Genomic DNA, 26931 nt, shown 5'->3' with positions numbered 1-26931 from the left:
TTGCTATCTTAAAATCTGATGGGCAAATATTTTCAGAGGAAAACAGGGTTGACATATTTATTCAGCATAAATTATTTGTTCCTCTGAGGAAAACTGTGGGAATTTTTGTGCTCGCAGCTGGCACGCATACTGCTGTGCAGTGCAGTTTGCAGTCAGACTAGCAGTGCCCTGGTTACAGCTGACCCCAGAAGGCTAATCTTTTGCTAAACATTTTGAAGTGTTTTCTTCCTAAATACTAACCCAATTGTTTACTGTCTACATAAAAACTGTTAATGGTAGGGCTGCTAACTGCAACGAGGATACATGATGCTTTAATTGCAGAGTATGACTCAACAGGAGAGCACTGGAAGTCTGGGTGGGGGCTGAAGGAGGGACTGGATAATAACAGGACACAAAGGTGTGTATACGCAAGAGAGAAAACCTGAGGCTTTGCCGAGTTTCCAGTTATAGTCCAAGCTGAAATACAGAAGACCAGTTATGCAACCCTGAGCCAGATTTTTGGCTCTGAATGAAATAACGTTGGTGGCCTATATGGAAATATAGATGGGTTCATTACCTGAACCCCCAGGGAACATGGGTAGGTGTGTGTGGTTCTGGCACAGACAGTCATGGAGCAGGAAGGGCGATGGTGCTCAGCTGCCAAAGGCTGGGGAGCACAGCACAGCGTGGGATGCCCAGTGAACCTTTTGATCAGTGCATGGAACTTGGCAACCCTGAGGCTCACTCTTGCCAAGGGTTGGATTGGTTGTGAAGATATTCTGTGATATGCAGCCATTCCTCCAGGGTATATGATTGAAGTTTATGGCAGTTACCTGATTTGCTAAAAAAATATGCTGCATTGAAGCACCACCTCTTCCTCCACCCGCACCAGCACTCCTCAACCCACACACGTGCACACTACATTATAGGTACATTAGGATGCCCACTTAAACTTTGTTATTTAGCACTGATTCTAGCACAAATTTCTATTTGAAATGCTGTGAGTACCCAATTATAGCGCTTAATAGCATTCTTCATTCCCACAACTCTTTGTTTGATCCAAAGGTTGGAACATTTAAAATATCAACAAGAAAACACAGTGCTTAGAAACTGAGGCAATTGGATTCCTCTGGAACAATATGAAACAAGACTTAAGAAAAAATTGCCAAGTGGTATCACCATGTCAATGAGATACTTTCTTCTCAACTTCTGGCAAAGGAGTAATTACTTCTAAGAACTCATTGCTTTATTCTTGGGGATGATATTTAAAAGATTTAGATGCTATGCCTCTGCCTTCACTGATGCTATTAATTGGTTTTGAGACACATCCCCATTTTTGTCATTTCTAAAGGTGAAGGCTGTTCTGTGTTTTGTTAATGATGACAGCACTGCTGAGAAAAAGGAAGGTCTAAAATATTTGACTTTAAGAACATGACAGATTAAATAACCTGGGGGGTCCTAATAATCATCATTCACAATGTAGAAGATGACAAGGGGAAATTTCTAAGATGACATTTTGTCACTTGTGGTAGTCACTTAAAATGACAAAAGCTATACATTCTGCTCTGCAGCTTCTTTACTCTAATTGGGCCAATTTTGCTATCATGCTATTATCCTGCAGAGCAGAACTGGTGACAAACAAAGAGGCTTTTGTGATCTCAGCAGAATATTCTTCCATGAGCTCAAGAAAATAACTTGCCAAAAGAGAATGAAAATGGTCCCCGCATTTTGTGGCTGGCCAGAAGCCCAAGGCTCATGTCTGTCTGGAAAAAGTCTCATCTGTATTTTTAGTTCCTGCTTGCTTATGGTGGAATTTTGCAGAAGGGACCACAAGTCAAAGGAACTATAATTGCATTTGGGATTTTTCCTGTTACATGAAATTACTTACCTTGGGATATGGCATAGGAAAAAGGGGGCTAAACTTCTCTTCTACACTCTCTGCGATTTTGGCAGTCTGCTTTAATTTAACCATATTTTCCACTATGCACCATCACATAATAATTCCTTTTAAGTATGTAATGACATAAAAGTTGATTGTGTTAGCACATGCTTCTTTGCAGCTATTGGGAAACTTAATCCATTTTAAAAACGTTTGAACTTTGGGAGAAAAATTGTCAAAAACAGCTACATGAAGAGTAGTAAGGAAGTGGTTCTATAAGCTGTTAATGTAGTGTGAAATCCTGAAACAACCCATCTTGTTAAGATGAAAACATATTATTTATTATCATTCAGAAGCTTTGGGCAAAAATGTGTTTAGTAACACACATTTGTTAACATGGAATAAAATTACACTGGAGTGTATCATAGAGTGTATGTGGAGTGGGCATATATCCAGCTCATCTAAAATACAGTCATTTCATGGAAGTGTTAAGCTGTTAAAACATATTGCTATCAAGAAACAGTTGTTTATTATAATAAGCATTGTTTTTCTGCATGACAGAAGTAGGAAAATGTCATTATTAATGTTGCCCATGATTTGGACAAAGATAGCCTTTGTTTCCATCTACTGAACGAGAAACTAAAATTGGAAAACTGAAGGTAAATATTTCTCTCAATCCTTTAGCACAGTTAAATCTGCAGGGTTCAGATTAAGCAGCGATGCTGGTATGCAGTTAAGTCAGCATTATGTAAGGCGCCAAACATTGTAAAACAGACTACCAAAAATATTATGGTGGTGTCACTTTGGCTGAAGAGCTGCACATTTTCCCAGACCTTCCCTCTTGCCCTTTATTCCATATGCTTACGCTACAATTCATAGAATCATACATTAGTTTGGCTTGGAGAAGTCCTTTAAGGACAATCTAGAACAGTCCCCCTGAAATGAGCAGGGACACCTTCAACTAGATCAGTTTGCTCTGAGCTCTATTCAACCTGACCTTCAATGTTTCTAGGGAACCTCTCTGGACAATATGTTCCAGGATTGCACCTTTCTTACTGTAGACAATTCCTTCTTTATATCTCATCTGAATCAGTCCTCTCTTGGTTTAAAACCATTGCCCTTTGTCCTATTGCAATGGTTCTTACTAAAAAGTCACCATATTTCTTGTAAGTGCTCTCTAAGTACTAGAAGGCTGCCATAAGGTCTCCTCAGAGCCTTCTCTTCTCCAAGTTAAATAGTCCCAACTCTCTCACCCTTTCTTCACAGGAACATATTTCATCCCCCAAACCATTTTTTGTGTCCCTCCTCTGGACCTTCTCCACAGGTCCATTCCTCTTGTGTGCTGGGGCCCCACAGCTGGATGCAATACTTCAGGTGGAGTGTCACCTGCAGAATGGAGCAGAGCAGAGGGCCAGAGTCACTTCCCTCAACTTGCTGGCCATGCTTCCTGTTTATGCAGCTTGAGATACATTTGGGACCACTCAGCTTGATGCTGTCTGTAAACATGTTGAGGGAGCACTGGATCCCATTGTCTATGGCATTGATGAAGATACTAAACACTTCTCTTCTCAATAAAGACCTTTGAAGGACATCCCTCACCACCAATTTCCATCTGGACGTTGGACCAGATTATGAGTTACCAGCTCCTGATTTCAGTAAGATTGTTTCCTTAGCTAAGAGTGCTCAAATCTCTTTTCTAGGTACCCTACTGTTACTTCTGCCTTCCTGAAATTCTAGGTCAACTTGGAGTTTTTGTTGCGCTAATGCAGCTTGCTCATGAAGTACACTCGTTTCCAACTCTGCAGCTACATGGTGCTCATGGAGCCTGAGCTGAATCGAGTGCCAGCCTGCTGCTGACCCACCTGAGCCACCAGCACTGCTCCTCAGGGCATGACTCCTGCTACACCAGCAGTGAGGGCTGTTTCATGGCCTTCTTCAAGCCATCAACTCTGCACTTCTGGCTGTGTCCAGATCTGCAGCCACAGCTTTCATTCATAGCCATACCCCAAATTCTGGCATCTACAGATTCTGTTCCCCTGTGTCCCAGTCCGTTAACCTTGCTCTACTCTTCCTCATCAGTCCTGTCTCTACTTTATCCTTATTTACAAATCCCTCTGTATCCGCCTCCCGCAATATCCCCTCCGTCTTCCAAGGCTCATTAATGCTCTCTGAGGCAGGCTGAAAGTCTCAGCAGGTTTACCTCTTTGTCTTTAGCTGGCATATTTTCATTCTCTCTCAGGAAGGGAGAGGTGCCAGAGCTCCCTGAGCAGCTCTGTTTTTTCCTCCCAAACTCATCCCATTCCAGACTTCTTACAGAAAAGCCACAGTAAACTGCTGAAAACTTAAAGGAAGGATGTCATCCTTACCAGGAGGAGCTCCTGGTAAATGCTACTCCCTGCAAAAGAAGTGCATTATCATGAAATGTCCACATCAAGTGAAGGAGTCTAAATCAAGCAGCATATGTTCTGACAGAGAATTCTTTCAGAAGATGACAGGACATAAAAACGTCTTAATTGGGACTAACACAATGCAATATGCTAATTATTTGACAGTGCATAATATCTTTATTTAGAACAATAAAGCATATGTATATAATGTAAATTCCAAATCTGAACTGGTATAAAAAGGGATCTGAGAAAACATCTATCTTTAAGAGGACACATATGTACATACACATCACATTTTATAAACTTTGTTGATCACCTTCAGTCAGAATGTAACTATGCAAAACTGTGCTGACATTTACATTGAAATAAATGAATTTGCCCATAATGCAACCAGCAAACGTCTGTCTCTATCACTAAAGAGTCTGAAGTTTCCACGTTCCATTAATTTGATAAAAAAATAACAACATGCCACCATTACTGTAGATCTGCATTTAAGACAGCTGAATCAGATTTATGAATCGAAAAATGTTGGATAATTCTTAAACGTAAATCAAACTCAAAATATCAGTATTTTATGTGTACTGTTAAAATTTCAAATTAATAATTCTGTTTTGTGTACTGAACACTTTCAGCATATTATGTAGAGCAACAGAGAAAACAGAGCTGCTGCAGATGAGAATCTAAAACATGTGCAGGTTGTACACATACTCCATATTAAAGCACATTTTATATGCTTATAAAATGACCTCGTGATGAAATAAGTACCATTAATTCATTCAAGTAAATACACATCTAAAGTAGAACAGTTACTCAGTATAAGACTATCTGCTTTTTTATTCTCACAAGGCCACTAGTAATTGCATGCAAAGTTCAACTATTTCAAAGGAAACCTAAAAATGTTACATTTCTCACCAAACCACAGATATTCAAAAGCCAAATTTGGTTGACTTTTATAAGAAAAAAATAAAACACCCCTTTTCCCCCCAGTTTTATTCTAAGAGGGAGTCTGCTGATTTTCCAACTATGTTAATGTATGGGCTCTGTCTACCCAAAAAGAAGACTGAAAAACTGATCATTCTTTAGAAGTTAAATTTCTTTAGAAGTTGAGAAGCAATTAAAGGTCTTTTTCTGCCACTCCATCTCCAACTGAAGAGTACATTACTCTATTTCCATTGATTTCAAAGATGTCTCACAAGTCAGTAGTCTTTCAGAATCTCACTATGTCCAAAGTAAAGATCTCCTCAGTGGGCACAGAAAGTTTCCAGTAAATTCACGATGCCACTTCAAAGTGCCATGCCGCCTAGTGTATCCATGAATGTCCAGAAGTCTCCTTCTGGGTTGCAAAAGGATTGAGAACACTCAATCAGATCTCTCTTGTATTCAGATCTCTCAAAATGAGGGCAAACAATGGGAAAACCATGTGGTGCAACAACAGTTCTGCTACTCTAGGTGTCACACGACTTTTGAACACATTCAAAGAACAGTGTTTGTGATGTGAAGGTCAAAAAGTATACATGAGCTTTCTTTCTGTTCTCATATAACTCAAAATTTACCTTGCTCCATGGAAGAGATTAAAGTGTCTGACATTATTTGAAAGTGACTGGAAAGTGAACATTTTGTCATAATCAATTTTTATTTCTGTTTCAATTCATAACTGGTATTTTCAATGGTATTGAAGATTAAGAAGCCTAAAATTTGCATAGGCTGCTTTTGAATATCAAAGCATAATTTGGGGCACACCAATGTGACCCAAATTAAGTGTTATTGAGTATTTGATTTTCTGGAAAGAATGCACTTAGAAAAATGAACGTTTTTTTGTCAACAAAGAACATTAATAAATATAAGGTTTTTGTTTTACTGAAGCTAAGGAAAAAACCCGAACCCTCAAATGCATGAGCTAGCCTCAAGAGCACATTGTATGAAGTATTTAAGGTTTTCATAGAATGTGTAAGGATAATTGCTTCCATTTACTGTGGATACTTTTCCATTCAGTCAAAACCAGTACACAGTTATTCTCTGCATTTACCAATAAGGTGCAAATTTCCATCAGTTACATCATGCTGACATTTCTTTTAGGGTACCTCTTAAAAAAGTTTGAAACTCAAAGTCTGAGGGCCTTGTGAGTAAAGAACTACAGAGATTCAAAGAAGACTCAGCTTTATATTGGGAATTCCATTTTTTGAGGAATGCTCTTGCTTTTTAGAAGTGATGAGCAACCCTGGTTATTAATTGGTGAGTGCTCCAGCATCTTCAGAATACATGTGAAGGCCTAATTCTAACACTAAGCTTCTTTTGATCTAGTCTAAGAGAAGTTCCTTATGTGATGCAAACTGCAAACTTCTGTTATTCTTAACAGAACTATGCTAATTTATACCAGCTGAGGAGGACTTGAAGACCTTTTTCTGAAAAACAGACAGTGCAAAAAAGGCCTGAGTAAAAATAAAAATCCCGCATGATCAAATCTTTCAGTGAATTTGTGAGAAATTTCAACCTTATTACAGTAGGGTCAAAATTCCACGCAGTGTAGCTACTGATGATGCCACAGCATCAAGTATGGCAAGGTTCTGAGACTTTTTTCTCTTTACAAGTCTGAAAGACAGTTTTACCAATAATACACACAGACATACACACCCACACACACATATGCACATATATATTATATGTATGACATATTCTTTGTATGCATCGTTCTCAGAAAATTGAGCAGAAGATTAAAACTTCCACAAGGACTCTTAAAAAATTTAGTAACTATAGATTTTAAGGAGAACTCCAAATTTATGCAAAACTTTAAAAGGGTTGGTGGGATTTTTTTTTTTTTTTTTTTTTTTTAGGTTTTCAAGTTATTTAAACTAAAACTCTGGCTGAGCTGGTCAATATCATGACAGATGACAGTTTGTCACCTCATGTGAGCCTTTACCTTTACCCTTCTGAATTTGAACCCCTAATACAGGTAAATAATTCATACTCATTATCTGGGAAGAGATAAGATGAAAAGATGCACAACTACACTTGTAACTTTCACCATGGTATTTTTAGGATTTACTTGAAAATGCACATCTGTACATCAGTCCTGTTCATATTCCATGGATACTGTAACAGTAATAGATGCAGAAGACAGGTGGGAAACAAAGCCTTTCTCTTTTGTTTCAAAAGAATTAACTTTCAAGAGTGGAGAACGCCAAGATATTAAAGCTTACTAATCACTTAAAACACAATGCAAACATTAATTACAGCTGATGTAAGTAAAAGCTAAATACACTCTCAGGATCTTTCAGATTTTCTATGCTATACATTTACAGATAAGGTATAAATGGCATGCATCTTCAGAATTTAAAATGCATTTCATGGGTTTGTCTTTATTGTGATGTTTGAACGCAATTCAGACTCTTTACTTTGCCTTAGCATGACTGGAAGTTTCACCAGTGTTCACATACTCAGCAGTTACACTTAATTCTTCAAAGCTCCACGAGGTACATTCACCTCCTGTTTGTCTTCATCCAGTATTTGGTTCTCCTAAACAGAGACCACCAACGCTGATGAATTCTTGAGGCTTTCTGTGGTGGGCAACCAGCCACCTGGCAGCCGATAGAGACCACGTGTTGCTGCACTCCCTGCCTTTGACAGGCATAAACACAGCTCCTTATAAGTCTAAGTCTAGAGCACGAGCTCAGGGCATGACTTTGCTTTCAAGTTTTATATACAAAATTGAAGAGTATGTTATCTGTATCCGTTTCTGTGTTTTCTGTCAGTTCAGAGACCTTCATCTGAAGACATCAAGGTAGAGGACACAGAATTTAAATTAAGGATGCAAAGGTATTTGTGACTTGCAATGATTACACACTGTTGGAGGCATTTGAAAGATGCTTTTTTTGTTCAGGACATATTTTGTTTGCCAGAGTCAGCTGCAAGTATTAATGCAATTAAAAAACCTCAAATGTCACACAAGGTAGATATTCACATAAGATACAGTCCTGCTAAGTGCACACTCTTCTTGTCATTGTTCAATTCAGTGTTGGTTTCACAGTAACAAACACAAATTGTCCTCATTTCTGTATCATGTCTATGGAGTCATGGGCAGCAACAACAGATGCAGACTCAGTCTGTCACTCCAGAAGGAATACGAATGTGCTTAAAGCTGCTTCATTTATGAAGCGAACATGGAACTGTTACCTGCCTGAAGAGAAAAACAGAAATTTTGATTTTGCTGATTAGTTTTCCTTTCTGTATTACTAAAAAATAGATCTTTTCCCAGACATACAACATAGACATTTTTTCTTATAATTTTGGAAATAAATTTAATGACACTTGCATAGGGATTTCTTTACTCAGAAGGAAAAATGTTATAAGATGTACTTTTCTGATGCAAGAACACACTTGCCTGCAAAAGCTCATTGATGTCATCTAAGGTAATGGAACCACTCTCATGTTTTACAGAATTGTTTGGGCATTTTGGTATTGGCAATCTCTGGCAGCAAACTTCCCTTTGAAGTCATCTGGACAAACCAAACTGAGTTTACATCTTTGGAAAAATGGAACAACTTGTCCAATGCAGTGACAACTTTGCTTCTCAATGAGCATATGGTAGAACAAAGCAGTTAAGGATAATGAAAAATCTCTCAAGCTGTAAGTAATTCAATCATATCGAACACCTGAGAGTAACTGCTACAGGATGACCTGCAGACTGAGATTGTCTGTTATACTCTGACGCTGCTCTTTCCACTCATGATGTAAAATAAAGAGCCCAGTGCTGTCTGAATTTTCCAGAATCTTGCATAGATGCCATGGGTTAAATACAGCACAGTTTCTGTTGTATGCAGCTTCTTGCCAGAGAAGTGCTGCTCTGCAGAGTACAGCTGGGACCAAGAAACCCTCACTCACCTTTGCTGCTCACTCTTACATACTAAAGCAAGACTGATGCATCTGATAAAGCCACACAGACTACAGAAATGTGCTGACTAAGCTACAATGATATGAAAGCTCAGCTCTACTTGGCCTGTTCTCCTACACTCACCTGCTAATTTTACCAGATTGTGTTTTTTAGTTCACATTGCTTTGAAACAGCTGTAGTGTAACAGCTGAAGGCTTCTCTGTATCAGCTCTAACACTGAAAAGGAGAAGCAGTAGTTGTGCTTTGTTCTGGCATTCTTGTAAATTTCATTTTGAAGCATTCAAGTTAAAAATCAAAGGCCTATATTAATGAAACAGGATTAATTAAATTAGCTGCTAAAGATCTTATACAATGCTAAATGCTACCTACTGATAGCAAGAATTCCTTTTTTTTTTCCTGAAAATGGACTCTGAATCACTTTATATTGCAGCAGATGAAAGTAGTTCAGTCTGTGGTAAAACTCTCACCATAACCAACTTACCAGTACACAAAACAGTAACAGTGTTGAGGGAGAAAAAGCAACAGCTACACTTGTAGATGTTCCTTTTCTTTTTGCTGCAACATACTGGAAAAAAAAAAGGTACTTTATTACTACAGTAATAGCCTTCCAAGGAAATGGAATAGAAGAGTTTATAAATTAGTTAAAATTTAAAGAAGGGAACCCAAGAATTATAATTTATGTTTGATATTAGCTCTTCCTACTTGTAGATAAAAATTCCTAATTTCTCAGGGAGGAAAAAATTGTAATAGGCATCTATGCCATGTATGCCAAAACACATGCCATATATTTACGAAGACATCTGATAGAAAACGCAATCTGTTTCAAGTTCCTGCAAAGGTCCTCTCCTGCATTTAACTGTGTCACCTTTTCTTCATATAAAATATGTTTTGTATTTTCTGTGAAATTAAAAGGAAGATGTATGTTCATTTCACAGGTTTTAACACCTATGAGGATGATGTGCAGAATGAGTTATTTGTAGGAACTAATATACTTGGTGAAATAAATACACAGCCTTCCATTCTATATTCTGTACATGAAGAAAATTTTTTAAGAATTTATTACTTTAGCAAGCTTAAACACAGAAAATTTCAGCTCCTGTGACCAAACTGCTGGATGAGAACCTTGCCTATTTGTCCCTTCACCAATGGGCAGCCCAGGCACTTCACACAGTGTGAGAACACTACAGGACATGTCCTTCTGCCACCTGCATCAGATCTTTCCCTAAATCATTCATAGTTAAAATCTGACCAAACATCATTAAATATGAAGTTAAACAATACTCTCAAAATGTTTTAGCATAGACTTATTCTTACTTAAAATGTCCCTAAAAACTTTCCTGGATTTCACAGATTCCTTGTCCAAGTCATGTCCAAGGAACTTCAAAGACTTGAACTGTTATTTCTAAGATATTTTTGATTCTCTCAGAATTTTCTCTCTTTAAGAATCAGATAATTTACTGTATAAGTAAGAAGAAAGCCATGAATCATTTCAGGATGACCTTAAGAAGTAATTGGCATTTGAATGAGTTCTCATTAACTTCCCACAAATACTAACAAAAAAAACCCAGAAAACATAGTACCCTGGGGAAATTAAAAAAGTGAAAGAACATAAAAAATGTTATTGTAAAAGGTATTTAAAAGGATTTAGGAGCACAACCAGAAAGTTATTGCTTTCTATTTATTTCTATAACTTCAACCTAGCTTTACAACACACAGCAAATAACAACATTTACTTTATTTTGTTGGTTTTCCTATAGGTCTCAGCAATCTTTCTCACAGTGGGAATAAAGACAGATAAAATAATGTCCCCATAATAAAACACTGTATGCAGAACTATCCTCCATATCAGCTTCTGTGCTTAACCCAGAAAGTCCTTTAAATGGCACACTCTAAGCACATACTTTATCTCTGCAGCAAGACCTTGTGTTTGGGGCCTTTTTGTGTTTGTCACACAGCTAAACACAAAGTAGTTCTCAGAGATAAAATTACATCTGTAAGTAGAAATTTTAAGTGAAACAATATACCTTATTTCATTTTCCTCTTGATAGTCATGACACTGTGTAGTTTCATCATTTTCTGGTCTGGATTTGGGATGTATTTTCTAGGAAGAAAATGCACTAAATATAAATATTCTAAAGCTATAAATATTCTAAGGCTTTCTTTAGTAACTATACAATTGTATGTTTCAATTTGTTTAATTTGCTTCAGATGTTCAATATCAAAGTCATCTTGCAAAATGTAGGCCAAACCTTGTCCTCTAACATACATCTACTACTGATATAAATTTTACTATTGAAGGTTTTGTATTGTAGGCAGGGGCATAAGGGCCAAAAGCAAAAAAAAAAAAAATAATAAAAAAAAAAAAAGAATCCTTTCTCAATATACAATAGGAGAAATGGAAAATTGGGTGAATCACACAATTTTTCTTTCCAATTAGAGAGTGATCATGCTGATAAGACAGGATTTGCACTTTGATGGTAGAATTCAAGAATTTGACACACAGATTTACATCTGGAAGTCACAGTTAAGTGGAGATCAAAAGAGGTGTCACTTGCTTTCCAATACAGCATGGCTCTCTTATTCCCACCTCCCCACAGCTAAGAGATGTAGCATCACTATGTAAACAATTATATGCAGTATCTCTTACCTTCCAGTATAGGGCTCCCAAAATAAAGCCGATAAGGAGAGACAGCAATGATGTCAGGGCTATGCTGATCCCTTGCAGGCTGGAGCTGCTAATGAAGCCAAGAGCTTCTTCTGTAATTAAAGATACTCTCATTAGTGAAGACAGATTTATAGCAGAAAACTGTCTTCAGGGCAACACTATTAGCAAGAGCACTTTCATGCACCACCTACATAATAGCATCTTAAATAGCAGAACAGATACTTCAAAGTGCAATGTACATGAGATGCACTTCATACAAAATCTTACAGCAAATTTTTGACCACAAGGATGCTCCACCCACTTCTGAAACAACAATGTTGAAAAGTACCAACACCAATTCTCTTTTTGCCATTTGTAGAGAATCATCTCTTTCCTACACTTCAAAGTTTTGGATTTCTTATTTTTTAAAGGTCTTACTTTGAAAGACAGAGCAATTATTTGAAAAAGAATATATATCAATTCATGCATTTGCATTAGTTCCATCAGACAGCTCCCACTGCCTGCAAACACTTTGCCTTGCCACCAATCAATGACCAACACAAGAGCTCTCAGGGTAGGTTAGTGTAACAGAATAAACCTGATCACTTCTAAAGCTTCCTGGAAAGGTACTGCTGACTTCAGCAAGATAAAACCCTTGCACCTTGAGGTTTAACAGTGTGTTATTTGGTTATAACCATTTCTTGATAGCTTCTTACATTTTGCATAGAAGAGCAACAATCCTATTCTTTTATGTACACAACAATTCCATTCCCCTCACTGGGAGCTGTCTGCAAGCTGAGACTAAAATACATCCCTTCAATCATTCAGTCAGTCCCTTCATTCCCTTCAAGGGCAGGACGTGGAAAGTCCAACAGAATCACCTGGGGACCCTCTTTCTGAAATGCAAAGTGAACCTCAGGAGACTGGTATTTTGTCCACCCAGGTTTGGTTCATTTCAAAGTGGGTGTCCGCAGCTCGAATGGTGGGTGTACTGACAGATTACAGGAAAAGAACCAAACTGTAAGCACTGGAAAAGTGTAGGTGATTGGATACATAGAAATGAAAATGAACTGACAGCACTCAAAATTTGCATGACTCATGCAAACAGCAAATGTCTAAGCACACAGAGAATGATATTCTGTGTCAAACAACATGTGTTTAGTACATTATTAAACAGCCTCCAAGAAAATACGTTAGTTTAGAAAGAAGTGTTCTTATAATTAACTAGCAATTCATTTTCAACTCTCAGATTTTCTTGTTGACATTTCTCAAGTTTTAGACAAATATTCTTTTTATCTCTGAAATTCAGCTGTGTTTTCTAGGCTCAACATTGTTAGAAATATTTGACAACATAAAGTCTATATCTTATATATTCATTAAACTACATATATCTCTGTGTCTCATACACTATTTACAAAGTCTAGGTTCTGACTGCAGGGGCTTGAGTTTCACCTATATCTGGTAGATTCGGCACACTAAAAGGGAACATCAGTCAAGCAGAACCGATGCCAGCTTACCGTGAAAGAAATCTGTCTACAGAAGGGAAAGAGAGCAGACAAAGTTCTACAGAGGTGAACAACAGCTGAAAAAGAGAGGCTATTGATTAGTCTGCCTCTCTCTGCTCAGACGTTAAAGCCAAGTGCAGACATTAACTGGGGAGACATAACCTTTCTACTTTCTCTCTCAGATTAGGCACAGAGAATGTTTGCTTGCAGAACTGATCTGCAAGAAAACTGGGCAAAATCAAATGGGTGTAGCCAGCCTGAACAACCCTAGAAATGCTCTCCTGTGCTCATTTATCTAAACTGTATTCTCAGAAGAAAATTCTGATATTGCTCTTGTGCTCTAAGCAAGTAAAAAGCAATCCTCATTTGCCTAATGCCATTCTTCTCAGCGAGAGACTGCTGAGTTTTACAGCTAAATTATGTAAATCATATGGGGATGGCTATGTTTTCTGGATTCAACCCTGCAAACTTCAGAAAAAAATTAAAAAGTGAAATAAAATTCAAACGAAAGACTCTTCAGGTCATGTAGAGCATAATGTGTTTGATAACATGTTACGGTAGAGTGTATAACCTCAAAAAGCCTCTGCTTACCCACAGTAAGCATGTCATGCATGTCATGGCAAGCATGCTCTTTTTTACATGAACTTCTAGAGAAATGTTCTGCATGCAGGATAATCAGTGATAATTTTGTACCTTTGTTTTTAACAGTATTTTTCAAAAATTTAATATAATTTAAATCAACAGAAGAGATCCCTTTACAATGAGGTATCTAAAACTGGAAAAATCTGATTTCTGAAAAGTTATCTCCAATGCAGGTGATTTCTTCATCATCTATGGCAAACTGAAAGGAATTTATAATTAGCTTTCCATGAGGGGACATGCAATCCAGGGATGGAACCTAAATACAGTCCCATAGTGATACTCTCCTTAGCCTACCTTTTAAAAATGACAACAGATTTTCTTTTCCACAACATGCCAGTATATGAAATAATTTGAAAGTTAAGTAATTCATAACTACCTTAAAAAGCAAGCAAAACCAGAACATTTAATTTCACTTTCAAGTCCAGAAAAAATTCTCTTGAAAGATCTGGGGAGAATGAAATTATTCATGGCAGGTTTCTTCCTGTGCCTTTTATTTATATTAAAATTTAAAACAGAACAGACTGAAGAATTTTCAGTCTGGAGAACCTCTCAGGGACTTGTCTTAATGAAGAAAATTGAGAGAAGGAAAGAAAGCTGGCTACCACCGGGACCTCTTCCTCCGTTAGAAACTTTGGAGCTCTACACAGAAAGATCCTGATTACCATCAGTTGTAAAGGCAGAGCAGGAGAAGGAATAGCAGAAACCAGGTGTACCAATAACTTTATGAGCTCTTTGGGCAATGCCAGAGGAACTGCTGACTCTATGCAGCAGAGTGAAAAAAGGGAGTGGATGCAGGCCAGCATCTCTCAGAACTCTCACTCTGTATCTTGTGGAAGATGCCCTAAGGAAGTGATCTCATTTGATGCTGATTTATGTATAGTCTTCATGGACATTGGGATGTTAAGCTGTGAACAAAATATCTTTACATTAAAAGCCACTCAGTTACACAATGAAGTTACTGAACTGCCTCCTACCTCGAACCATGTGTGATTATGATTGAAAGCACTGGCTTTTTTTTTTTTTTTTTTTTTTTTTTTTTTTTTGCCATATATGTCTCAAAGGAATTTCCAGTTTACCTCTGCTCAGTTCCAGCACAATTACCACAAGATCTTATCTGTAAAAATGCAGAGCAGCTCTCACCTGTTCATTAGGGTTTTCCATTAACTATTAAGTTGGAACAACGGAACAAAGGCACAGAAGGCAGCACCAATTGCATTAAGCCATAGGTGAGCAGTTTAAAATTGTTGTGCAATTACTGAATTAAACTATGGTATTTTTTGCTTAATTAAAAAAGGAGACCTTCTTCCTAAAAGCAGTTACAGAGATCTCTGTGTTTACATGTTCTTTGAGGTACTCAGGACTAAATAATAGGGCTAAATTATTGTGAGGAAATTACAGACAAAAATGTAAGGAAGCAACACCGAACTCTTCATGAAATTATAAAGAATGTTATGGCATTCAATTAAAGGAGAAGTTTTAGTCACAGCTAGTAAGTTCAAGCTTTGATCAGAGCAACATGAAATTCATCTGATGGCTTCAATCACCGAAAGGAGAGATTAGGACTCAAGACTTCTTATCCTGAACCTTCTTCTTTACATAGGAACCATCTCATCTACATTCTCTAGGCAATCTGTGGTATAATCATGCAGAGAAATATGAGCAAGACTGGAACTTTAACAGCTAATTGCAACTTCGGAGGATTACAGTCAGGTAACACAAAGAGGAAAGAACAAATTTGGGATGGTGGCGCTAGTCTTTTGAGAATTTTAGGAGAAATAAGAAAAGATCTTTCTGCTTCTGAGAAAAGATAAAGGGGAAACATGTTACAAGTCTACATTCAATATACAAGAAGGAATAAACCACTATTACCATTCAAAAAACAATTAGAATAGCATAATTGTTCTATTTTTCATTTGGCTGGGCTAAGACTTTTTGTGTATATTTAGTTGAGATTCTACGCTATTATTTTAGTTTAATTTTATTGTTGTGTAAGAACAATGGAGTAATGAAATATGACTCAACAAAAACAGCAAAATTATAAATCCATAACAGCTAATTTATATACAATTTCTATGATATTTCACAAATTATTTTATTGGATGATGCACTTCAGGTTTGTTTAAGCTGAATTTACAGTTCAAAGACTACACAGACTGTATTAATAGACTCAAAATATATTAATCTGGAGGGGTTCTTTTGCAAACACTGAATACTTCTAAACAGTCTAGAAACTACTAAACTGAAGAATAACTCAGCTTAAAACTGTTTAGAATTAAAGGGTTAATTAAAAAAAATTACTGCAGCTTATGTCTGAAGATGCTTTTTTTGAGAAGAGGCTTCTCCTCTTCTCAATGTTTTCCTTTTTGAAATTTGAATTTAGTGATGCTTTACTGAGAACAATACTGAAGCCAGGGGAATGTTATGCTGGGGAAGCTTCACAGGGGAAGTATTAAGGTTTATTCACTGTTGTTCATTCCAAGAAGGTAAGGATTAACTAAAACCAAAATTTCCTCAGCAATAAAGTCAAGACCAAACTACAATTGGCACCAAAGGCTATTTCAGGAAATAAACCAGTGATGTCAATAAAGATTCCACAGCTCCCTCCCTGCAAAAAACCTCCAAATGAGTAACTACAGTGTAACCAGTCAGCATCCAAATTAATATAATTTAATCTGATTATGAGTTCAAACTGTCCCCAGACCCAGCCAGACATGCAGTCCTCATGTCATTTCTACATAAGGCTGTTAACTGATATCCAATTTTCTAATAAATTGCTTAAGAGAATGATAATCAGTTAAAACACACCTGTACAGCATATGGCAGCCAAGCAATTAACTGCATTATTTTAATTAGGCTTTTTTCCTACTTGATTATCAGTTCCAATTATAAAACAAGATTAATAATCCTGCTTCTGCACTCTCCTCCACAGTACAGACACAGGTGCCACACTCCACTGCACTGCCTGGCATCCCTCCTCCTGTCACTGTACTGGGTCAAACTCCTTACATCTGAACTTCTCCTGTAATCTGTCTGTCTTTTGGCTTCTTGATCCATTCCCATTGCTTCAGGCTGTGGCTGAATATTTTTCCTCTAGCAATGACAGCAAAAATTATCACATGTTCAGACCTGAGAGAGAGACAGGTATGAATACTTTTACCCCTTCCTAGTGCCTCAGAGTTGGCCCTGGGCTCATCAGGTTATTTGCAGACAGCTCTGTGACCTCTTGGCAAGGAATCTATGGCAGTGAGTCTTCTCTTTTCCAAAGACTCAGGCTGGCAGCCAGGAGTGGAGGGGGTTTTGTAATTCCTTCTACTCTGAGGGTTCTGGGCTGTGATGACTTAAGACCCACTCTTAATTAGAAAGCAATCAAGAAGGGCTTCAAATCTGATAGCAGCTGTGAGCCAACTACAAGGTAGCATGCATGGTGCTAAAAGCCCAGAGGGTAACCAGATTACACATTCCAAAGAGAAGGGTCATGAGAAAAAACTCAGGCCTAGTAGCAATTGTGTCACCAACAGAAGCTACAACTGTGCCCACTAGATTACATCAGGCTGCCCCTCTGCACATATTTCCTCAAGCACAGGGAGTACCAGTCACATACTTCATCATCACACACTCAGATAACATAGATCTTTGCGGAGTGAAAAGGGGAAATTGTAAAGAGAGCCAGATACACATTGTCATCTTGACGTGTCTGGGAAACGAGAACAAGGAAACAACAAGGTTAAACTTTGATCACCATTTCAGGAACCTCTAAGGAAAATCCCCTCTTGTTCACGTGGGAAGCTCTAGATAGTGTTCACCCTGTTGTACATGATGTCACTAAAAGCCCCTGAAACTTCACTGTTTCCTTTCACCTCAGATGCTTATGCCCTTTCTGACCTCGTGATAGGTAATGCTGAGGCTCTTACAGCAACCATTCTGGACTCTTATCAGGGAGCTGTTATGCAATAAGTGACTAAGACAGATAAGAAAGGTGACATGAGTATGCCAGAGAGAAGACTGCAGCCTGCCAGAAAGGCAGTGACTTTGCCATTAACCCCAAGTGAAAGCACGCTGACTTGCGGTGGTGGCCCTACTGCAACTACACCAAACAAACACGGGACTGGCCTCAGGGCTGGTGTAAAGCTTGGTTGGGATTGACAGCACTCTCAAAATGCAATGTACAGGTATCCTCTTTGTTCATGCGAGTACCCTCATACGATTTAGGGTAGCTATTCTGTTCATTTGGAGCAACTTCCTTTTCTGAGAGTTAAAATGAAATGTCTGGCCAAATTTTCTGAGGCCATATGACTAGTGAGACCTCATGACAGCCAAAACGAAGAGGCCTGCCCTCTCCAAGTTGTAGATTGCTGTCACATAATTGTAACTCGATAGCATCTCTACATTTTGATTAGATAAGTTCATTGCATTTCAGTATGACAGCTGAGAAACACATGGTACACCATCAGGAACATGTAACTTCCCATTAATTTGCACAATTAATGACATTCTTTTCCTCTGAGCTCTCACAACCAGCTACCAGAACAAAATGGAGACATATATTCAATCACTTGTACTTACTGTTACTGCTAGTGCTACTGCCAATGCTGTCATTCCTAAGAGAGCTGGCAGCAACAGGAGGAAACAAAAATGTTTTTGTGACAGCGACTCTGGAATCTAAATAGAAAATGAATGTGTCAGAATTATGAAACTTAAAATACAGTTCCCTCTATATTAGACGAAGGGCTACAGGACTACTCTAATGGGGCTATAGGGCTGTTTTAAAAGCTGGCTGTAGGACTCTTCATAAAGTGGATTAAGACAAAAAAGGCAGTTTTATTAAGACGCAGAAGTGTCTACATGCTGAGCTGCTGCTGAATAGCTAATCTGGAAAAGCAGTTACTGCATACAAGTTCTTAAGTTATGACACTGATCTGCTTCTAGTTACTACTGATGTAACTGTACAACTGGACACGCTGCCCTAATTAAAAAGCTAATATCTGTCACTGGAGAGAGTAAAAGAAAAGGTAATACAAACCCTCCATTTACTGGAAGGATAAGAAAGATCTGCAGGAGCTTGACCTGAGCTTGTTAAAATGTTCAAATGAAGTAAACATTTCCCTGTTCAAGAAAAGTGGGATGAAATTGAAGGTGACTTGAGGCTGCTGCAATTTACAGTTTGTCCTAACTTCCTCTCCTTTCAGTTGTGCAATCTTAGGCTCTTTTACCGCCTTATAAAACTAAATAGAGCATCGAGAGAAGATAGGAAGGACAATGTAAAAAATTCAGGATATATTTTGGATGAATAGAAACAGAGCAGCATAATGCAAGGTTATTTTGATTATACTGAGAAATGATGTATCTAGGAGTGATGGCACTAGAACTCGACTTCGAACAGAAACACAACCTTCAGTGTCAGTAGTTATTTTCAGTTGCAGTAAAAAGGTGACATGGAGGCATGGTATCAGATCTTTGGCATCTCTGAAATCCAAGGATAATCACACACTTTTATCTGCCTAGATTCTGCTCCCCAAAAGGAGACCCCTCTTACCATTCTCCGGTGTTCCTACTGTTGAAGGCAGAATGCAGTCATTCTTATCCAATCTGTCTGCAGACTCTTTGTAGACCTCAATGGTACTATTAAAGTGTCTAAAAAAATCCTCAGGAATGAAGTGACCTTCTTCATAAAGGTGACCATTTTCTTTTACAAAATCCTAGAGTAAAATATAGAATTCAGCTTGAAAGAAGGTCAAGGGAGATGCTCATTTCAACACCTCAACAAATGATAAAAAATACCCAAAGATGATACAAAATCATTTATATTTTTAACCTGCAGACAACCAGATTAGCTGTATACAATCTTCATAAAACAAAGAAGCCTTCTGATCTGAGGATTTCAAATTAGCTTTGCAAATAGAAATGAATTATTAATACAGTGTTGCAAAATTGCTAAGGAATGAAAGACAGTCTCCCATCCTACACTGAAAACCAAGAGACTTCTTAAAATTCCCCTCATTAAAAAAACCCCCTGGATTTCACATTACTTCGCAAAGTTTCACATGAGTCTTTTAATCTCAACACATGAACACAACAATCATTGGTATAGTCATCAAGATGATGGGGAACAAAATACAATAGCTGGGGTGCACCACTGCTCAGAAACAGGCTGAGATCCCTGATAACAGACCTAAAAATAAGAGCAACTATAAACAAGGAAGCACAAGGAAGCCCAGTCGCTCTGAGGTCTAACAGACATGTTTGTGATGCCAGACTAAACAACATGATTGAGATCCATGATGATTATTAACGGTTTTCTTATTTTTTTTTTTTTTTTTTTTTTTTTTATCTCAGCAAGTCAAGTTTGGCCTGGGGTAACTCTGTACTCTTAAGAAGGAGGACAGTGGTAAGAACATGGTTTAAGTATGTCCTAAAGAAAACCTCCTGGTTTTGGCTCCAAAGTTATTTTATGTTTGATGCTGAAAGTACTAGACTTAAGATCGTTATTCTCTAAGGAAATCAACAGCTAGTTGTTTTGCTGAATTACAGGATATTTACTTTTCCATTCTACAAAATAAAATTCCTCTTCCCCAACCACATCCCAGCTGAGTGATTTGAATCATCAGGACAAAAATAGAAAGGAAAAAAAATATATACACTGAAGTCTGGAGATAATTCAGTTTGAACTGGAAAAGTAGGGAATATCTAAATACTCACAGCAGTGCAATGCAAATACATAGCAAGCTTACAAGGTTATTCCACTCTAAAGGCACCTGAGTGTTTTACTTATTGGATTCATTTTGGGTGTTGAAAAGCTGCAATTACAAAAACTAAGGACTTAGCTGATAAAAACAACTGTATATGGAAGATAAAATACTTGCTCTAAAGGACATGGTGTATTTTACCTGTTTTATTCTGTAGGACAAAACCTTCAACTACAGAACTTATTTTTATTTAGTGATAGTCTGGTCAGATCTGGATAACAGACTAGAAAATTAATTTCTTTCCCCCTTCCCTGCCTGCACAGAAAATGAGACATCTCTTGAACAAGAATCCTTCCAGCTGCTGTCAGAATCCAGAAACACATGGAAATGGACCAATGTCCTCTGGTCTTTGCTGTGCCTTTATATAAAAAATTAAACCAAACCTTGGAAAAGCTTTTAGAGTTTCACACACTGTGATACATACTAAGAGTACATTAATAACTTTAACTAAATAATCTTTACATTTACATTAAGATCACTAGCAAAATATATAACTTAAGCTGGATACACAAGGAAGATTTCTGCTAGCTTCAAAAAGATCAGAATGGATTAATTATCTTAAGGAAGATCACTGCATTTCTGACTTTAAATAACTGCATACAGGTTATTGTATATACTGTAATTCCTTCTAAAATTTTTTCTTTGAAACAGGAGAAAAAAATTAACCAATGTTAGTATAGTGTATTCAGGGCATTTCTAAACAAAGTAGGATTTCAGATGCACAGGAATAGAAATGAAAACAAATCTAATAAAGCCTTGGAAATTCCTAAACTATTACTGAATATTGCCCAACAGAAAGTAAAAAAAAGTATCCAGTACAAAAGCTGAAACCCTGCATAAAATTACCTTGTTTTTGTCAAAAGCAAGGCATGCCATAAGATCATTAATTATCCTTGTGAGATTATTGATGATTGAATAGTTGCTTAAAACATCCGACATATCTGGAATATCTGAAAATTTCTGGAGAAGATTATGTAGACTTATTGAAAATTCAGGCACCATCAAATGCAACCAACAGTGACTAGGCTGTCAGGGGATAAAAAGAGAAACAGATGTAAATTAAATATCAGACATTTGTAAAAACTGGGTAAACATCTCAATGTGTAAAAGTAAATTAGACTGTTCTTTCCAATTTAAACTATCTCAAAAGTACAAATTACAATTCTTCTTCTTTAATGTGACCAATTTTCTCTTCATTCCTTTTGGTAATATTTCTATTATGACTGATACTGATATATATATATGGTTATTTGTTAAATGCCATCCCTTCATTAAATTCTCAATGAATGCCAAGTGTCAGTGTGTTGAGCACTTGAGCCTTGGAACATGTTGCTATGAACCCTAGTCCATGCTTTCATTAACCTATTTGTTTTCTTTTCAATTCCTACTGCCTTAACAATTCTTTAAATATCAGTTTTCATTTATTGCTGTTACCTTACATGACTCAGTTGACCCCAAAGATCCCTGATTTAAATTTCTTTTCAGAAGGGATTCCCTAAAAATTTTGCATGAAGTCCCTGTGTGCTTTTATCCACCTTTAAACTTTTTAGCTGAGTTAATGTTAATTCTTTCTCTTCAGCTTTTTCACTAAATGTCATTACTGGGAGCAGTTTCTAGATCTAAAAGCCTTTCTTCTTCCTGAATCTTTGATAACAAAAGTGTTTTGCACAGCCTGTCACTGTATACACTAACACCTATACAATTAGTTTGCAGACAAAGTTTGTACAGCTGTTCACATGACTGAAACCTGATAATTCATCTTGCTGTTTTAGAGGAAGTCATTAACTTCTTTTACTTATACATATATAACATATATAACAGTAGTCAAATAGAGGAAAAGGTCACGCAGCCCAGGAAAATTCCTAACATGGCATGATCAGCAAAAATACACGTAATGCATAAGTCAGAACTGCAATTTGTACCTGTAAATACCTTCCCAATAAAAGCTAATTTTTTAATGGCAAATGTTATGAGAATTTATTCCATACATAACAGTATTTTTCCAATATTGAAAATGTCTCCTTAAAGACTTCCAGATACAAAGATCTTGGCCCAACAAACCCAAAGTACTCTCAGTATCACTAAACCAGTTTCCAATTGCTGCGCAGTGGATAGGCAGCGCCCACTGAATCCACCTTCAGCAGCACACAGCAAATGTTTGGCAATGTACACACTTCTAGGCTTAATCTCATTTACTCAATTTCTTCAATAAACCTGCATACGGATTATTTTTTTAAAAAAGACCGAAATCCACAGATGTTGTTCTGCTTTGATGTGTAAATGTTTCTGACAAGAAAAAATATACACTTCACATTTCTGAAGACTAATCAGACTATTAGGCTTCCAGGCTTAGAGAACCAAATGTAAATACATTGTTCAGCTCCACCTGAATTTTCACTTCTGTGTACCACTCTTTCACACAATGATAACCTGTGGCAAGTAAGTGATATAATGTTTTGCAATTATCTCAACAATGACTTCAAAAAGAAAAAAACAAAAAGCAAAATGGGTAGCATTTGACTCGAGTCTGCTTCCCCTTTTTCCTTCGAGGACAGTAAGGTGAGGGGGGAGGCAGAAGCAAATAAATCAGAGAAAGTTTGTTGAAACATATTCTGTTCAAGCAACGTATGTTGTGCCATGTCCCACTGCCCCCATGAGACAGGCAACGCGTTTTCTTTCCTCTGCTTTGGGGTGGGAACACTGACACAGAACTAACTACTGTGCTTCCCTGAACTGGAAACCTTGAAAACCTTTTCCTTTGAGGTTTTGTGGGTGAGCATTATCCTCTGGCACGGACTAGCATAAGCTTGCTGCTTCTTCTAGTGAGCATTTGGCAATTCCAGCAGGGAGTCTATTTTGTTGCTCCTGTGGTTTAGCATGCGTGTGGGAGTCTCCTCTAACTGAACTGTTCTGACCTACAAAGCTGTATTTCACAAAAGCTCTAAGTTCTCTTTTCAGTAATGTCAAGCTGTGCAATCACTTGCTATGTCAATACCTACCTAAAACATGGATAAAACTGCTCTAATTGAAAAATATGACGTTATTTGCAAAGAGAAATGGAGGCTTGACTCTGATATTTTGTGTAAACTTTGACCAAGATTTACACTTTAGGGCAATTGCAAATGTGATTTCCCTTGTACTTCAGGGTAGCTCTCATTTGGCTTTTACTTTCTACATCTCTGTAGAAGTTTAAATGTTATCTCCTCTTCTGAATTCAGCCCTTTGCTGTCATCTCTGCCTTTTAACCTTCAGGTTTCACTACACAGTTTATTCTATACAAGACTACTTTTAAAGCCACTCAGTTGCCTTGAGCTAGTGCATAATGCAACAACCCTTTTGTTTAATGGATGGGTCAGTCTGTTCCTGTTACATGCACTACACTGGCTTCCCATCTGCTTTGTGTTCACCCTGCCTTCCTACCTTTAGTCATCTACATTTGGGACTTGCTACCTTGAGTACACTTCCCACTTACTGCATGCGCTGAAGATTAAAATCAAATTTTATTAAAAAAATCTATTAAATTCTATTAAAAAAAATTGCAGAGCACCATTTCAATCCCTTCAGAGTTGAGCAAAAGGCATTTACTTTAGGCCAAGTCATGGGTTTATCAGCTTGCATGGACCAGAGTAAAGCGTACTTATCCCTTGCTGTGGTATGCATAACACAGCCTCAAATTCCCAGAGAAGAATTTGGCCAAGTGGGATCCGAATACTGCTGAGTACCTTCTCCTGTGAAGGCATGTGGCCAAGAGCTGCACCTGTCATTACCATGACTGAAAGTGCTGTGCAAAGGGAACATGGAAGTCTCAGCTCTGAACTTCTCCCTTTTTATTTCTTGGCTGCTTGCTGTAAATGTAAACTGGATCTAAATTTCTGGACATGATGCACCAAGATGACAAAGCACTGAAAAGAATGGAAAAGAATCTGCATACTGGCAGTCAAAACCGAACCACAGAGTGAGGCAGGAGTGAGAACAACCAGGACTCATTGCTCAAGCAGGTTCCCTGGCCTTCTTCATCTGCCAACACCCCCAGGAGAGCAGTGGAGGGAATGGCCTCAATGCAGCCCAACAGCTAATGGGCTGGAAGCTGGGGAAACAGCACTCAAGCTACAGCCGTCCTCCACAGATGTGAATGTCATCACATCAGACAGCAAGACCAGTGAATTTCAAAAAGCCCAGCAGTCAAAGGATGGTGGCAGCCAATCTTGCTTCCTTTTTCTCTAAATATTGGATATTCTAAGAAATGGAAAATTTTCTATTAGTTTTATTTATATAGGACCTAGTACCTGACTTCATGGCATTTATTCTGCAGTTTTCCTGTCTAAAGAACCAACTTTAAACTGGGTTTTCCAAAGTACTCTGAGTTTTAGTGAAAACCTCAAGCTTCCAGCAAAACTCTTAAAAACACTGTTACATCTGACATAACCCTTCATAACCTCACAACTCAGTGCCCTTCACTATCCAGCACCCTCCTTTTCCTCCTCCCATCTTCTTGTTATTCAGGGTTGAATGTTGCTTCTGGCATAATTTTCCAATATCAATAGGGAATATTGCTAGATTTGCTACATTGTGGTAGGGTAGGGCACATTTTCATACGTTTATCACATACAAATTAGATTTTTACAGTGAAAACTTTGCACAGACACAAAACCAGCTTCTTAAATCCAGCAGATATTTTTCAGCTACTGATTTGTACAATTTCAGCTACTGTATTTGTACAATGATTAATTCTTAAGACAGGCGCAGAGTTGTTCAGTTTAACTGACAAAATCACGAGTTTCTTACTTTTCTCCTTGCCTTAAAACAATATAGCATTCAATATAATTTGTACTTTCAACTTGCTTCCTTTCCTCCTTTTTATTGCAATGTATGCAACAACCAAGTTTTCAATATGAAACTTCAAAATGTTTTTTGCTAAACTGAGGAAAAACAAAAAATATGTAACAGATTGATCAATAAAATAATACAATTTTAAAATAAAAATGTTATATAATTTTAAGATGTATAGATAATGCTTATTTGAAAGTACCACTATGTATTAAATATGGGATTATAGAGAAAGAATAACACAAAGTATGTTTGAAATTCTACTGGTTTGTTTAGTTACCGACACCACCATTTGCTCAGCTTGGGGCTCTCTTTACTGGCTACTTAGTATTTCTTGTGCTCTACTGGCATTTCCACTGGCTGAAACAAGGACTTCTAGAGTATGTTCCAAAGTACAATTACTGAGAACCTATTTCTTTAAGAAAGTAATATTTTTCAACTGACACAATGAAATAATATTGACAAAATACTAACACAATGAAAATCTGACTTTTCACAAAAAAATAAGTTAAAAAAATTAATATGAAGAAAAAGACTTTCCTAGAATCCCTGTAATTATAAAAGTTTTAAGAGACTGGGAATTGCTCGACATTTCTATTAAATAAATACTTGGGAACCATATGAAAAGTGAAATAAATATTATTTAACTGCAACTTGCTAAAACATAGGACTAGGTACAGAATGTTACAGCCCAGCCATTACTGGTTCCAGTGGGCTGTTTTATTGGGAATAACTCTGAAGTGGTTGTACATACCAGACTATCCATCTTCGGGACATATTTAAGGGTTATCATATAATCATTTGGGAGATTTCCAACCTAAATAATAAAAACAGATAATAAAAATGTTATTACTTACTACACAAAGTAAGACTTTATTTCCATTACTGCATTCAACAAAATCTACCAAATATCAACACAAACTTTCGGTAAATTACCAGGTGCAGGCAAAAATGTTTACTTACATGCTTACTCTCCTGTGGAACTGCTACTGACACTTATTTATTCACAAGTGAATCACCTTTCCACAGCTCTGCAATATGCCCAGATCTCATCTGATCATGGTCAGTGCTACTGCTTCCCAGCAAAGTTAAAGTCAACAATGGGTTGAGAAGAAGTGATCTGATGTTCTTCCTTACTGCAGAAATTCCACTGCCCTTCTGTCTTTTAATGCCTTGAAGTGTTTACATGACAACTTCTACTATAGACAATAGAGGACCCAGAAGTATCTTGCCCTTTTTCCTTCAAATAACATCCAACTTCGACATCCATCTGAACCTAAATACTTGCCTGCCTTGTGCTTAGTTATGTACCAGGTCAGAAAAAAAAACATTAACTTTGGAGTTGTGCTTCTTAGTAATGATGAGCAATATCATTATATCACAGCAATGTCCTGGGGCAAAGGAGAGCTTCCACACACGTAAGATGCAGCTCTGCAG

General features: G+C 37.4%; 1 protein-coding gene across 2 annotated transcripts in view; it reads right to left on the bottom strand.

The window, feature by feature from the left end:
* Positions 1 to 7261: 7261 nt before the first annotated feature.
* KITLG (KIT ligand) overlaps positions 7262 to 26931 on the bottom strand; it is a 53762-nt gene continuing 34092 nt past the window's right edge. The window contains exons 3-10 of one of the 2 annotated variants that reach the window (XM_063154927.1): positions 26249 to 26311; positions 21514 to 21693; positions 19458 to 19620; positions 18488 to 18583; positions 11781 to 11890; positions 11158 to 11234; positions 9615 to 9698; positions 7262 to 8419 (exon numbers count right to left, since the gene is read on the bottom strand). In XM_063154927.1, the coding sequence (XP_063010997.1) occupies positions 9659 to 9698; positions 11158 to 11234; positions 11781 to 11890; positions 18488 to 18583; positions 19458 to 19620; positions 21514 to 21693; positions 26249 to 26311 (729 nt within the window). In that variant the 3' untranslated portion in view covers positions 7262 to 8419; positions 9615 to 9658. The remainder of the gene's footprint in view (positions 8420 to 9614; positions 9699 to 11157; positions 11235 to 11780; positions 11891 to 18487; positions 18584 to 19457; positions 19621 to 21513; positions 21694 to 26248; positions 26312 to 26931) is intronic. The other variant, XM_063154928.1, reaches the window with a different exon arrangement.

Source organism: Melospiza melodia, chromosome 4, assembly GCF_035770615.1.
Source record: "Melospiza melodia melodia isolate bMelMel2 chromosome 4, bMelMel2.pri, whole genome shotgun sequence".
Taxonomy (NCBI): domain Eukaryota; kingdom Metazoa; phylum Chordata; class Aves; order Passeriformes; family Passerellidae; genus Melospiza; species Melospiza melodia.
This window is presented reverse-complemented; position numbering and strand designations above follow the sequence as displayed.